The sequence below is a fragment of the Puma concolor genome, chromosome E3 (assembly GCF_028749965.1).
Source record: "Puma concolor isolate L17-30 chromosome E3, mPumCon1.1.hap2, whole genome shotgun sequence".
NCBI classification, from domain to species: domain Eukaryota; kingdom Metazoa; phylum Chordata; class Mammalia; order Carnivora; family Felidae; genus Puma; species Puma concolor.
In genome coordinates this window covers 15644329-15660049 of record NC_141682.1, presented here as the reverse complement: position 1 = coordinate 15660049, position 15721 = coordinate 15644329, and the positions used below count along the sequence as shown (strand labels likewise).

Below are 15721 nucleotides of genomic sequence, written 5' to 3'. Positions count from 1 at the left end.
CAATGTGCAAGCACATTTGGGGAGCTCTGGTTTATGCAGTGGTGTTCGACCTTGGCTGCACATGAGGATCACTTGAGGAAGTTTAAATCTCCTGTTATCCTGGCTTATACCCATCCCAATTAAATAGAATCTTTGGTGGTGGACCTAGTTTTTGACATTCCCGGTGATTCTAATATGTAGCCAAAGGTAAGAGCTTCACGTTTGTTTTTCTCTCCTGTATACTTTTGGACCAACTCCATTTAGTTTCACAATGCAGAATACTTGAGGAACGAAGGGGGAAATGACTGGTCTAGAAGAGGCTTTTCCTTATACTGAGTTCATTCCCTTCACCCCCCATATTTTTGTGGTAAAATATACATAACACAAAATTTACCATTGCTGCCACTTTTAAAAATAATTTTTTAAATATTTATTTATATTTGAGAGAGAGACAGAACGTGAATGGGGGAGGGGCAGAAAGAGGTGGAGACAGAATCCGAAGTAGGCTCCAGGTTCTAAGCTGTCAGCACAGAGCCTGATGCAGGGCTCGAACACACGGAGCCGTGAGATCGTGACCTTAGCCGTGAGATGGTGACCTGAGCCGAAGTCGGACGCTTACCCGACTGGGCCACCCAGGTGCCCCTCATTGCAGCCATTTTTAAAGTGTATGACTCAGTGTCATTAGGTACATTGTCAATATTGGGCAGCCGTCAGCAGTATCCATTTTCAGAACTTTGTCATCATCCCTGACAGAAGTTCTGTACCCAAGAAAAAATAACTCCTCGTTTCTCCCTCTTCCCAGCCTCTGATAACCTTCTACTTTCCGTCTCTCTGAATTAGCTTATTCTGGGTGCTTCAGATAAGTGGAAACATACAATATTTGCCCCTGTGTGTTGGGCTTATTTCACTTAGCATAGATTCATCCATGTTGTCACCTGTCAGCATTGCAATTCTTTGCAAGGCTGAATAACTTTCCATTTCATGTTTATACTAAATTTTGTTTATCCACTTATCTGTTGATAAACATTTGAGCTCATTTCCTTAAACCAACATGAAAGAATACAGAGCTAAGCAAATTATGGAAAGTAATACGTTCTGCATTTCAGATAATTAGCTATCAAAGTTCATTTCGCCTGCTTGTATTGATGTAGTTTAATTAGTATTAAGACTGAGGATGGGATTGCTGCTTTCTCTGATTTACTAATTCTAGTGTTTCTCCCTCCCAGCCCTTGTTTTGTATTATTTGAATGGTATCACAAATGAATTTTCTGTCTCTAACCAAAGAGCCATTTAGAAAAATTAAAAATCTGTAATTAAGAAAAACAAAAGTGATAGCCTGTCTCTATGCCTTACTGAGCTTGTTCCTTTTCACTGTGTTCTCCAGGAGTCCCAGGTGTCAGAGAAGATCGTTTTGAAGAAGGGATGATGGTAAAGCACTGTGCCTTGTCCCTTGTGGGAGAACCCATCATGTACCCAGAAATCAATAGGTTTTTGAAATTACTCCATGAGTGTAAAATCTCCAGTTTCCTGGTCACAAATGCACAATTCCCTGTGGAAATCAGGTGAGACATCCAGCTTATTAAGATATTCTTGGATCTGTGTTTGACTGTGAAATGAAATAGGCAGTAATGTATTCAAAAGGGACTTATCAATTACTAGCTACATACAAATGTTGGCATTTTGGGAACAGAGATGGTCCTACTCTTAAAAATTCATTCTATTAGGGAAGATAACATTAGTAAAAAGAGTAGAGGCACAAATCAATTGCTGGGGAAGTTCAAAAGAGAGTGCAATTTTTTTTTTTCCAGATGGGAGAAACAGTAAAACTTCTCAGGGAAGCTATCATGTAATTGGGATCTTGAAGGTAGGAAGCTGTAATTTTTAATAAGAATCTCCCGAGAAAAATAGGAAGTTAGGGTATTTGTGACACCATTATGTAAATATAGTTCTGGACCACAGAGTGTGAGAAGGAGACTGGCAGCTGGAAACCAAGTTGAAAAGGTTGGGGGTAGATTGTAGAGGATTTTAAGTGCTGTTCTTTGGAAAGATCTTGCTTCCTGCAGAGCAGTCTGCCAGCATGGTATAGAATGGGAGAGCCAAAAAGCAGGCAACTAGATAGAGTGTTCTTTTAGGTAAGAGTCATAAAGATGAAAGTAGGACAGTGAGAATGAGGAGTCCTAAAAAAGATATTATTGAGACATAATAGATCAACTTGGCAAACTGCATGGCTCTGAGAGCCCAGCGTAGAAGAGGACCAATTAACGACTGGGAAGGTTCCAGCTATGCTGATTGCTAGGATTAGGGGGCCCCAGAGCACCAGACGATCACATAAGGAAGGAACAGGTTTTGTAGGTAAGATGATTTGGTTTGGATGACTTGGAGCGCTTTCCAGATGGAGATGACCATCTTCTGGGGCCTGGAAATGACCTGTTTTTGTATTCCGCTTGAACTATGCATATATTATAATATGGAAAACATTACATTTTATTTATTTACCTGTGTTTCCCCCATTAGACTGAGTTGCTTGAGACTGGTGCCCCCTGCTTATTTATCTTCATGTCACCAGTATAATGCCTGTAAGTTCTCAGTAGATGGCTGGTGAAATATTGGTGAAATTCCCACATAGGAATAGAAGACAATGAACTTTCAAAATTCAAAGTTGTTTTGTAAATGCTGACCTCTAAAGTACCACATGAAAAAAAAGAAAATAATTGTCAAATATAAAAAGATACTATTGGAGTGACGTCAGAGTCATGGCTGCCTGCCTTCTTCCTTTTTTCCCTTGCCTTCCATTTACAAGTAATGAGATATCCGTAACCAAACAAAAACACACCTCTGTGCAGCACACCAGGACACCCAAGAGATTCATTCACGTGTGTACCCAAAAGTGGGTAGATTGGGTGTTGGAGGAGGCTGTGGAGTGAGGGGAGTGGCAGCAGAGGCTGCAGGGACAGGTCTGATAGGGGTGGGGACCACCCTACTGGCAGAGGATGTGGAGGCTGAAAGCATTTGCTACACAGCTGGGGAACCACTGCTGTCTCTGAGAGACCTTGGTGACTGGGAGAAAGGAAAGGGAAAGGAAGAAGGCAGACACAGAACTGGAGAGTTTCCTGCTGTCTGCCCCAGGGGATTTAGGCTAAAGGACTGCCCTGGAGCTCTGGGAACTCCCCACTTTAGGATCCTTTAACTTGGTCACGGGCACACCCATAGCCCCAGGTGCTAATAAGCACACACCTCCTTCCATTTTGCTGCCCCCGCCCCACCCCACCCTCTTTAAATGCACTGCTCTCCCCACCTTAGTGGGGGAGTCCTCTCTTGCAGGAGAAACCAAAAACTTGTGCTTTAGCACCGCCTTCTGGAAAAGAAAAGGAAGACTCCCAATTACCAACCTGTCTAAATTATTAGACTCAAAGTAAAGGCTTGACCTAAGTAGGAAAGGTGTTTCCTACTTCAGATTCAGTGGCAGAGGCACTTATCATGAATCACTATGAAAAATCATGGTAATATGGTATCACAAAAGGAAAATGACAGTTTTCCAGCAACTGGACCCCAAAACACAGACTATTCCAATCTAACTGATGACATAATTTACACTAGCTATTATGACAAAATTCAACAAGCTACAAGAAAACTTAGAAAGGCATGAATAGAAGGAGTACTTTACTGGGATACCTGGGTGGCTCAGTCGGTTAAGCATACAACTCTTGATCTTAGATTTGATCTCAGAGTTGTGAGTTCAAGCCCTGCTTTGGGCTCTGCACTGGATGTGAAGCCTACTTAAAAAAAAAAACAAAAAAAAAAAACGAGTACTTTACCAATGATATTGAAATCCTAAGGAAGAACCAAACAAACTCTAGAGCCGAAGAACTCAATGAATGGCATGAAGAATGCATTTATTTATTTATTTATTTATTTATTTATTTATTTATTTATTTTTTAACGTTTATTTATTTTTTTGGGACAGAGAGAGACAGAGCATGAACGGGGGAGGGGCAGAGAGAGAGGGAGACACAGAATCAGAAACAGGCTCCAGGCTCTGAGCCATCAGCCCAGAGCCCGACGCGGGGCTCGAACTCATGGACCACGAGATCGTGACCTGGCTGAAGTTGGACGCTTAACCGACTGCGCCACCCAGGCGCCCCAAGAATGCATTTAGAAAGCACCAGCAACAGAGCAGATCAAATGGAAGAGAGAATCAGTGAGCTGGAAGAAAGGAATCTAGAAATGATTTTTTTAAATATTTACAGTCATTTATTTTCTTATCAAAATGATAACATTGACATTAGTCTTTTTTCTTTTTATATAATTTGTTATCAAGTTAATGAACATACAGTGTATTCACTGTGCTCTTGGCTTTGAGAGTAGATTCCCATGATTGATTGCTTACATACAACACCCAGTGCTCATCCCAGCGAGTGCCCTCCTCAATGCCTATCACCCATTTTTCCCTCTCTCTCGTCCCCCCATCAACCCTCAGTTTGTTCTCTGTATTTAAGAGTCTCTTGTGGTTTGCCTCCCTGTGTGTTTGAAACTGTTTTTTCTCCTTCCCTTCCCCCATGGTGAGAAGTAAGATTTTAAGATTTAGGAAAGAGAAACTCTGTGAGGGTGCATGGGTGGCTCAGTCTCTCTCTCCCCCTCCCGTGCTGGCACTCTTTCTCTCTCAAAAAAATAAATAAGCATTAAAAAATTTTTTAAGAAACTCTGTGAGACCTATCAGACTCCATTAGATGAATTGGTATACCAGAGGGAGAAGAGGGGGAGAAGGGAGCAGAGAGTGGATTTAAATAAATAATGCTGAGAACTTCCCAAACCTGGGGAAGGAACTGGACATATAAGTCCATGAAGCTAATATAACACTTGTCTCAGTATGAAAAGACCTTCTTCAAGACATATTGTATTGAAACTGTCAAAAGTCAATGATAAAGAATTTTAAAGGTAGCTGGGGGAAAAAAGACAGTAACTTAAAAAGGAACCTGCATTAGACTATCAGCAGATTTCTCAGCAGAAACTCTATAGCCTCAGAGAGAGGAATAACTTTTCAGAATATTGAAAGATAAAAACTGCCAGCCAAGAATACCTGGCAAGGTATCCTTCAAACATGAAGGAAAGATAAAAGCTTTCCCAGACAAACCAAAACTGAGGGGAGTTCACCACCACTAGACCTTACAAGATAAGTTGCAGGGAGCTCTCCAAGCTGAAATGAGAAGATGAAAGTACACACAAAACCCTGATTAAGGTGGTAAATAGACAATCAGAATTAGAAAACTGACTTTTAGAATAGCATATTATACTCTTAATTATAGTATAAAGGTTAAAGGAAAAACATTAAAAATCATTATAGCTACTACAACTTGGTAACAAAATCACAGCATGAAAAGATGATTTGTGACATCAAAAATACTGAATAATATGGGGCACCTGGTTGGCTCAGGTTCGACTCTTGATCTCAGCTCAGGTCTTGATCTCAGGGTTGTGAGTTCAAGCCCCATATTGTGCCCTATGCTGGCCATGGAGCTTACTTAAAAAAAAAAAAGAAATAAAAGGATGGAATCTTTATAGGCAAATCAAGATTAATTGCTATCAGTAGAAAATGAGTATTTTATCTATGAGATGTGTTTTGTAACCCTCATGGTAACCACTAAGCAAAAATGTAGAGCATAGACACGAAACATAAAGAAAGGAAGACAGAGCAAATCATCATGGAAGACCACCAACTTACAAAGGTAGGAACAGAAGGAAAAAGAAACAATGGGAAGGCAAGAGATAAGACGCCACTAGTAAATAAATCCTTACATGTCAATAAGTCACCCAAAATGTAAATGGACTGAAACCACCAATCACAAGGCTCAGAGGGGCTGAATGGATTTAAAAGACCACAAGACTCAACTATGTGCTGCCTACAGGAGATTTATTTCATCTCTAAAGACTCACACAGACTCAAAGTGAAAGGGTGGAAGATGATATTCCAAGATGGAAACCAAAGGAGGTGGAGCAGTACTGATATCAGACAAAATAGACTTCAAGCCAAAAAAGGTAATAAGAGACAGGAAGGTCATTATATAACGATAAATAAATCATTATTACATCAAGAAGATAGAACACTTGCAAATATATACAGTCCTAATATCCAAGCACTGAAATAGATTAAGCAAATACCAAGAGATCTTGAGGCATAAATAGATAATTCAGTAATAGTATGGGACCTAAATACCCCACTGTCATCAATGGATAGATCATTGAGAAAGGAAGTCAAGAAGGAAACTTGGAATTGAACCACACTTTAGAGGAAATGGACTTAACAGCCATACACAGAACATTCCAAGGTAAATAAAGAAGTCAGTCAACTTAGTAACAAAAACAATCTGATTAGAAAATGGGCAGAAGAACTAAATAGGCAGTTTTGCAAAGAGGACATCAAAATGGCCAACAGGTGCATGAAAAGATGCTCAACATCACCAATCAGGGAGATGCAAATCAAAACCACAATGAGATCCCACCTCATACTTGTTAAAATGGCTACCATGAAGAAAACGAGGGACAACAGATGCTGGTGAGGATGTGGTAAAAAGGGAATTTATACATTATTGGTGGGAAAGTAAATTCGTCCAACCACCAAGAAAAGAATACGGAGGTTTGTCAAAAAATTAAAAATAGGTCTGCCATATGATCCAGCAATTCCACTTCTGGATATATACCCAAAGAAAATGAAAACAGGATTTTGATGAGATATGTACTCCCATGTTTATTGTAGCATTATTCACAATAGCCAAGATATGGAGACAACCCAAATGCCCATAAACAGATGAATGGATGAAAAAAAGTGTGGTACAATACACAATGAAATCTACTCATCCATGAGAAAGCAGGATATGTTGCCATTTGCAACAAGTTGGATGGATTTCAAACACATTATGCTATGCAAGTCAGACAAAGACAAGTACTTATATGTGGAATCTAAAAAAGTTAAATCTGTTAAAAAAACAATAAAGTAAAATGGTGGTGACTAGGGAACAAGGTGGGGTGTAAGATTGTGGTGTTTAAGGGTACAGACTTGTAACAAGTAGTAAATAAGCCATAGAGACCTAATGCATAGTATAATGAATATACATAATAATTACTATAATTATGTAATATAATAAATAGTATATTGGCAATCTTATTACAATATATAAATGTAACATGCTGTATACCTTAAACTTACACAGGATCACATGTCCAATTTAGTAAATAAAAAAGACACTATTGTTTGTAAAAAGAATGATCATACACACAGGCATGCACAAAGTTTAAAATTTAACATCATAGGAAATCAGAGAGTTGGTTAAAATTATTGGCACCGGGCAGTAATATGAAAAGCAACAAAGTTGTTACAACAATAGCTAAAGTGTTACTTTTTGAAGTTGTATAAAAAGGTAGAGTTAAAAGGGAAATATTTTTAAAATGTCAGTGTATCAATTTTGCATGGGGTTACCATTCTTTTTTAAACAACTTTTGTTAGGTTTAAAACCCTTCGGTTTTCAGAGGGCTCATGAGGGAGAAGTTGGGATAGAGACGTGTTAACAATATACACACACACATAACATATACAAAAAGGGAGTCTGTCCCTAATTTAAGGCATGTTATACATGTGTAAAAAGAATTAAATCTGCCAGAAGTAGGATGTAGGTGATTCCCTGCAAAATAATAACCAAGGAAGATAATTCATTGTTTTTTCATGCACAGTATTCTTTGTGAATGCCAATATGGACCGAGGAGAATTACAGAGAAGTAAATGAGCTGTGTACTCAAAAGCATCCAGCAAAATGCCTGACACATAGTGAATGTTCAGGAAGTGTTACTGGGTCTCTCTTCCCCACTCTGGCTGGTGAGCCTCCTCTTGTCAGCAGGAGGATCATGATACGACACGACGCTGGTCCGGTCTTGACTGCCATCAGTGAACAAATGGGTACAAAGGCATTGATTACCCAGTCCTCTAGAATGGGCACTGGTAAATTGGGAGGGAGGCAGAGAGGAAGAGGTGAAGTGGCAGGGGTGGAGGAATGGGAAATTAGCAAATTTCTCTGATGTTGAACATAAGAGGTTTTTGTTTTTTTTTTTAATGTTTATTTATTTTTGAGAGACAAGAGTGTGAGCAGGGAAGGGGCAGAGAGAGGGAGACACAGAATCCAAAGCAGGCTCCAGGCTCTGAGCTGTCAGCACAGAGCCTGATGCAGGGCTCAAACTCACGAACTGTGAGAGCATGACCTGAGCCGAAGTCGGACGCTTAGCCGACCGAGCCACCCAGGCGCCCCATATAGTGGTATTTTTAATAGGCATATAACCTATATATCATAGTCTCTTATCAGTTATCTTTTCTTACAATCACTCATCTTAAAACTGAGTCCCTCAAACTGACAGTCAATTTATTTAGCTCATAATTCTGGGTCAGCTGGGAGGGCTTTTGATCTCATCTGGCTTTGCTGGCCTCAGTGCTGTTCACGTGTCAGTTGGCAGATCTGCTGGGCTGGCCGGTTCATGATGGCCATGGCTGGGACAACTGGGGCTTCTACTCATGTAGCTTATTTTCCAGCAAGTTAGTCTCAACTTCATCACGTGGTGGCAGGGCCTCAAAGAGCAGCAGGAGAGGTCAGGCTTCAGTGCACAAGCATCTTTTCAGCCCCTGCTTGTGTCACACGTGCTCACTTCCGTTGGCCAGAGCAAGTCACAGCTGAGCTTAGAGGCAGCGAGAGGGCACTCACAGCTGCAGGGCAAGGGGACGTGGATGTAGGGAGAGGAGGAATGTGTCCGTGTCTGCAGTCCGCTCCATGGCACAACGGGCTGTAGCTGTCAAGGAGGATAAACTTGAGCCACCGGGACCCGGTTTTTCTTCGGCACTCAGTTGAAAAAGAATATATAGTTATGTGGGATGGTTGGAGTGTCATTAAGACCAGCGGTTTCAGGTTGGCAGTTTACCAGAAGTAGGTTTTATTTGTCCTGCACCATGTTCAAAAGCTTTTTTGTTTGTTTGTTTTCTGAGCCAACATTTAACATCCAGAGATTTTGTATAAAATCTGAATTTCTGACTTTTGGGAAAGACAGTGTGGCAAAAATTGTCAAAGGCCGAGTAAAAAGTGCCGTTTTTACCACACTATAACACTTCACTCTTACCTGGTTTTATTACTTGCTGCACTTCTGACACCAGCTGTGTGGATTTTTTCCACATCAAGCAGTTCTCCAGTTCTCCGCGGACACCCAACTGGGTGTCCTACAATTCAGTTATGACACCATCTGGAGTTAATGCAGACCACACAGGTTCAAGACTCAGTCTCACAAGACTGCCCCACTTCCGACACCAGCCGCAGTCCCAGATTGTACCCGTACTTCTGACCAGCCAGCTATAGATTGGGGCTTCCCGTGACTCGCTCTTTTGGTTCAGTAATTTGCTAGAACGGCTCACAGAAATCAGGGAAAACCGTTTACTTATGATTATTGGCTTATTATAAAGGATACGACTCAGGAATAGCCAAATGGAAGAGGTGCATGGGACAAGGCCTGGGGGAAGTGTCGCTACACTTCACACCATCTCCCGGAACACTACCCTCCCAGGACCTCCGTGTGTTCACCAACCTGGAAGCTTTCTGAACCCCATCATTTTGGGGGTTTTACGGAGGTTCCATCACATAGGCATGATTGATTCGATCATGGCCAGTTGGTGATTGGCTCAACCTCTGGCCTGTCTCCCCTCCCTAGAGGCTGGGGGTGGGGTGGGGCTGCAAGTTCCAACCTTTAATCACGTGGTTGGTTCTTCTGGCAACCAGTCCCTATCCTGAAGCTGTCTAGGGACCCATCAGGAGTCACCTCATTAGTAAAGTAATTCTTTGTGGTTGTAGAGGTCTGTTACGGATAATGAAAGATGCTTCCCTCACCTCTGTAACTCAGGAAATTCCCAGGGTTCTAGGAGCTTCATGCCAGGACCCAGGGACAAAGATCAAATATATATATCTTATTATACAGCATCGCACCATGTAATGTTTATGATGAAGCCTGTGGTTTTCAGCCTGCGTGACTGTTGTCCATTTTGTCCTCTCCTCCACCATGAGGCTAAGTATCACCTGCCACTTGTCAGAGGGGTTGCACCATGCATTCTCTTATAGCAGAGAAATTTGTCACCATTTCTAGCAAATGTGGAACAACAAAGGGTAGACTCTGTGTTTCACATGCAGTCTATGTTTTGGTGTCCAAAGAACTTTTTCCTTTAAAAGTGGCTTGCTTGATTCACACTATCCTCCGCCCCTACAGACACGGGAATTTAGGACCCTTATTCTAATTCTGTACAGTCTGTGCTTGCATTCAACCCTGCAATCAGAAAGGTCCGTCACACCATTCGTCTACCAGAGCACACCATGTCATTCCTTCTTATAAATTGCTCTGTGCTGTGATGCCAATGACCTACAGAAAGACACCTTGTTAAAGGCAGACCTCTGAAGGTCATCGTGCTGTAAGGTGATGAAGTTGTTGAGAGTGATGTTCTAAACACCGAACAGTCTCTTCTCTCTGAGGACTCGCAGAAACTAACTGGTTTGTTCTTCTTTTGTGTTCATTTGAAACCTATGACTGTGTCCCCACCCCCGCCCCCCCCGTCTTTATAAATGTGTTGGGGTGAGAGGCCCTTTGTAGACTGTGTAGTTCTTTGTAGACCGGCACATTCTTAGCTTCGTCTTGAGTCCCCCCGCTTTACTTTTATTTTATCATTATTTTCTTATCTGTTTGTTTTATGTTGTTTTTAAATTTACATTTAAAATCTTATTATTTTTTTCTTTTTTGGCAAAGCTTTCTGTGTGTTAGCTGCTGATCATAAGACTATAGAACTATGTTCCATATTTAACTCTGGCACAGTTAACACTTTGCTTCTCAGACCTCCTCACCACCACCAAATTTGTGCTAATGTCCATTTACCTTTGAGCACCTTCTTCTAAAACCAGGTGTGAACTTCATTCTGTGTTGCTTCTTCCAGTGGTATTTCTGGTACTTTGTTTGCTGTGTTTTTTTCCTTTGGTTGTTTTTTTTGTTTGTTTGTTTTTGAGAGAGAGAGAGGCAGCAAGCCACGGAAGGGCAAAAGGAGAGAGAGAATCTTAAGCAGGCTCCATGCTAACCATGTGGTTGCAGGATCACTGCAGGGCTTGATCACATGATCCCAGGATCATGACCTGAGCCAAAATCAAGTCAGACACTCAACTAACTGAGCCACCCAGGCGTCCCTGCTTTCCTTAGTTTTTGCTAAGACATTCACCATACATATGTTAGAGAACCTTTATTGTATTGCTTTTCATATATTAGATGCTTATTGAATATTTAAAGAAATGTATGAGTTTTAATAAAGTTTTCTTGTATTTGTTAGCTCTAAGTGGTTACAGGAAACCACTTACAATGAAATAAGAATTATAAATACCACCTGATCCTTTCAGTAGAAGCTTTTTTCCCTCCTCCCAGCCCATTTTGTTTGTAGCAAACATGTTAAATTTAAAATACAGTCTTCTCTTGTGTCTGTGCATTGATAGAACACTTTTCAGAAATATGCATGTCTAGATAAGCTAAAAAAAAAAAGAGAAAGAGAGAGAAGAAGTACAGTGAGGTGGTAAGAGCTGGGCTCTGGTCTAAAAGAAGCTTTGAATCTTAACTGGAGCTTTTGCTGTCTTAGTGACACTGGGAAGATGACTGCTTGGGGGTCTAGTTTCCTAACCTGTGAGCTGATTTGGTATTAATGTGGCATTGTGAGTATATGAGATAATGCATGGAAGCACTTAGAAGTTTCACTTTTGGAAAGGTAGGCTAAATAATAATCGGTCAAAGTATACTTTAAGACAAGAACCGTTACTTGAGATAAGATGGACATTTCTTAATAAAATATTAAACCCACCAGGAATATAAAACAGTTTAACAACTTAAAACTTGCAAACACTCAATAACGTAATCTCAAAATTGAAAGAACTATAAGGAAAAATGGTAGATTTTTCACACATTTCTCTCAAACTGGTAAAACAAGCGAATTAAAATCAATAGCAGCAGTGAAAGTTCAAACGACTAAATCAACACATTTAGCCTGTATTACAGAAAGAGAGCATTGGAACAAGAAAACTTTGGAATATAATTTCTTTTCAAGAGCAAGTTCTGCAACTTGCTTTGCAGAACAATTACCAAATGGCCATATGCTGGGCATTATAGCAAGTTTCAACAAAGTATTGAAATCATACAGAGCATGGTATCTGAACATACTGGAATTAAACTATAAATGAATACAGAAAGATTACTAGAGTATTCCAGTGTGTTTGTAATGCAAGCAATGCACTTCTCATTCACGTGTGGGTTAAAGAAGAAATCACAGTGGACATAGAAAATGTTGTGATGAATAATGGTAGAAATAAAAACAAAATGTACGTGATGAATGTCAGCAGGAATAACAGTACAGAACTTCAAAACCTGCTTCTCTATAAAAACAGTGAGAACACTGGCAAAAATTGTCAGAGTCTTAACCAAAGGTCCACAACAATCTGAGGAGCATTTATTCTAGAAAAATGGCTGAATCTCAATAAGAACAGTAAGCTTTGTGATATGTCGATATGTCCTATTTTATGTCCTGAGTTTCCTGATGTCTTAATGTGTTCTATTCCATTCTAACTTCCCAGCTCTGCAGTAGCCATAAAAGCTAATAGCTTATAGTCCTAGTAAAAACCAGCAGCCTGGCAGCCAGGGGAGGAGGCAAAACAGAGTTGGAACTCCTTCAAAGTCCCATTTCCAGAGAATTGTCATCATGTGGGTTGTGTGGCAGTTCCCTGGAACCCCTCATGCACAGGGGTTGTCTTTATTTGAAGTGACTCATATTTTGTCTAGTGAAAAAGCCTTTCTCTGGGGTGTTTCTCATCAACAGTCAGCGGCAGCTGTTTAACTTCACAGCTGCCTGAAGCAGCAGTAATGGTCGGGGCAAACGAGAAGCTGACCAAAGAACTTAAAGGGGAAAGCTGGGCAGTGAGATGTTCATAGGGAACTTTGAAAAGCCCCGTATGTTCCTGGGAAGCTGGAAGCGCACACACGTGGGCAGGGCTGTGGGCTTGCCAGGGAAGATTTGACAAGGCTCTGTGTTCTCACCTCTTCCCCAGTGTTGACGTCTTGAACAAGCAGACAGTGAAGACTAAGGCAGAGCTGTCAACTGCCTGCCTGGGCATTGAAGGCATGCCCCAACACACACACGCACAACCCGTAGCAAAGTCTGGGAGCCTTACCAGTTGAAGGCATTTAAGTTATCTCTGGCCAGTCATTAGCAGCCCACTAAGCTAACCCAACAGGCTGAACACAAGAAAGAATACAGAATTTACCAAAGTAGTTCAGTAACAACAAAAGCAGCAATAAACAAACAGAGCGACAGTGCTTGGTTTGGGAGGTATCCGATGCACAGAGTTGCCACATAATATTATTTAAAACGTTAAATGTTTATTTAAAAAAGTCACGAAACAGACAAATGAGAGTATGGCCCATACACAGAGAAGAAAACAACTAATGGAAACGGTCTTTTTTAGATTCCACACATAAGTGAGTTCACGCAGTATTTGCCTTTCTGTGTTTGGCTTATCTCACTTAGCATAATGTCCTCCAGGTTCATCCGTGTTGTAAATGACAGCATTTCCTTTTTTCTCATGGCCTGAATAATATGGCCTGTGTCTGTCTATATTTTTTCTTTATCCATGTGTCCACATTTTCTTTATCCATTCATCTGTTGATAGAAATGTTGTTTCCATGTCTTGGCTATTCTGAGTAATGCTGCAGTAAACATGGGGGTGCAGGTATCTTTGCAAGATACTGATTTCATTTCCTTTGGATAAATACCCAGAAGTGGGATTGTCACATCATACAGTTCTATTTTTAATTAATTGTTAATTACATATTTGTATATAACCATTATTAATTGTATAATTAATTAATATTACTTATTATTTCCATTTATTTGGGTCTTCAATTTCTTTGATCACCTTTGAGAAGTTCTTAGACGAATATAACAATACGCTTTCTAAGGCTCCATTCCTGGAGAGTGATTCCGTTTCAGGAGAGGCCCAAGAACCTGAGTTTGCAGGTCCTTTTGATGCATGTTGTCCTGACCACAGTTGGAGACATTCTGCTGTGAGACTTGAAATACTGCTCTTGGCTTTCTGTGACAAGAGGCCTGGCCAGCGCTGCCTGTGAAAGGCCGTTCTGATGGAGACATTGTGGTTCAGGGCTAGGTGAACACGCTCCGAATCTCTAGGCTCGAATCTCATCGTTGACACTTGTGGATTCTTGAACAAGCTACTTAGCTACTTAACCCTTCGAGTCACAGTTTCATCAACTTTAAAATGGGCAAAACTGGCAACCACCTTGTTAGTTTACCATGAGTGTTCAATGAACTGGATGAGAAGGGTAAGGCACTTAGCACAGTGCACCCAGCACATGATGAATACTCAGTAGATGGTGCTTTTCTCCTTCCTCTTTATCCTCCTGGTCTTTAACTCCTAAATTATTTGACCAGGCCTAACAGCCCCAGATTATCTTAGAGATTCTGGTTTTAATAGTATTGGATCTTTGGGCTGTTTTGGTTGGTTATTTATTTGTTTGTTTGTTTCTTTATTTTTGTCCAATAGGAGCATCAAACTTCTTCTCTAAGCCACTTGATTTCTTGCAAACATAAATCTCTCTTCCTTTTTTCCTTTCTGTACAGATTAGGAGGCCTGAGGCCTTTCCATACAGAAAGGAAAAAAGGAAGCATTTTTACATTCAGTTGTCAGTGCATTTCTATATATGATCATTTTTAAACATGTTTATTTATTTTGAGAGAGAGAGTGCGCGCTTGCACGAGTGGGGGAGCGGCAAAGAGAGAGGGAGAGAGAGAGAATCCCAAGCAGGTTCTGTGCTGTCAGCTTCGAGCCTGATGCAGGGCTTGATCTCACAAACCATGAAATCATGACCTGAGCTGAGATCAAGAGCTGGACACTTAACCGACTGAGCTACCCAGGCACCCCTATATATTTGATCATTCTTAACTTAGAGATATAAAATGAGCAGGATGAGGGGCGCCTGGGTGGCTCAGTCAGTGAAGCATCTGAATTTGGCCCAGGTCATGGTCTCATGGTTAGTGAACTCGAGCCCCGCGTCAGGCTCTGTGCTGACACCTTGCACCTAGGAGTCTGGAGCCTGCTTCAGATTCTGTGCCTCCCTCTTTCTCTGCCCCTTTCCCACTCACACTCTGTTTCTCTCTGCCTCTCATAAATAAATAAACATTAAAAATTTTTTTTAAAAATGAGCAGGATGAAGGATCACCACAATAATCATATGAAGGTGCATTGGGCATTTTCAGTGGGGTTTAGGCTTTCATTTGTATTTCCCTTTTATTATATGGTCGTTTTTAATTGTTTTCAGCAGCAATGTTAGATTCTCAAACACAAATTATTATCATGATTTTAAAGTTATAACATTCTCTTGCTTTGGGGGGAACTAAAATGATAGCTATCATTGTATAGAATGGAGACAGGTAGATGACCATGCTGAGAACCACATTGCTTGCCCTGGGGAATAGAGGCCAGTACCAGGCACATATAAGATCCCTGAGGCTCAGAAAATTTCTCCAAGTACTTTTAATATTTTGAGTCCCTTAGGAATAAGTTCTGTAATTCCTAGGAATGTTTCCTCTTTTCCATTCTTTGCCTGCTCCTTGGTAAGAGCAAGCAACAAACTTCCTTGA

General features: G+C 40.8%; 1 protein-coding gene across 2 annotated transcripts in view; it reads left to right on the top strand.

Moving 5' to 3' along the window:
- LOC112859877 (S-adenosyl-L-methionine-dependent tRNA 4-demethylwyosine synthase TYW1) overlaps positions 1 to 15721 on the top strand; it is a 210959-nt gene that overhangs the window by 111269 nt on the left and 83969 nt on the right. For both annotated transcript variants that reach the window (XM_086692048.1, XM_086692047.1), the window contains exon 12: positions 1364 to 1541. In XM_086692048.1, coding sequence (XP_086548174.1) covers positions 1364 to 1541 — 178 coding nt within the window. The remainder of the gene's footprint in view (positions 1 to 1363; positions 1542 to 15721) is intronic.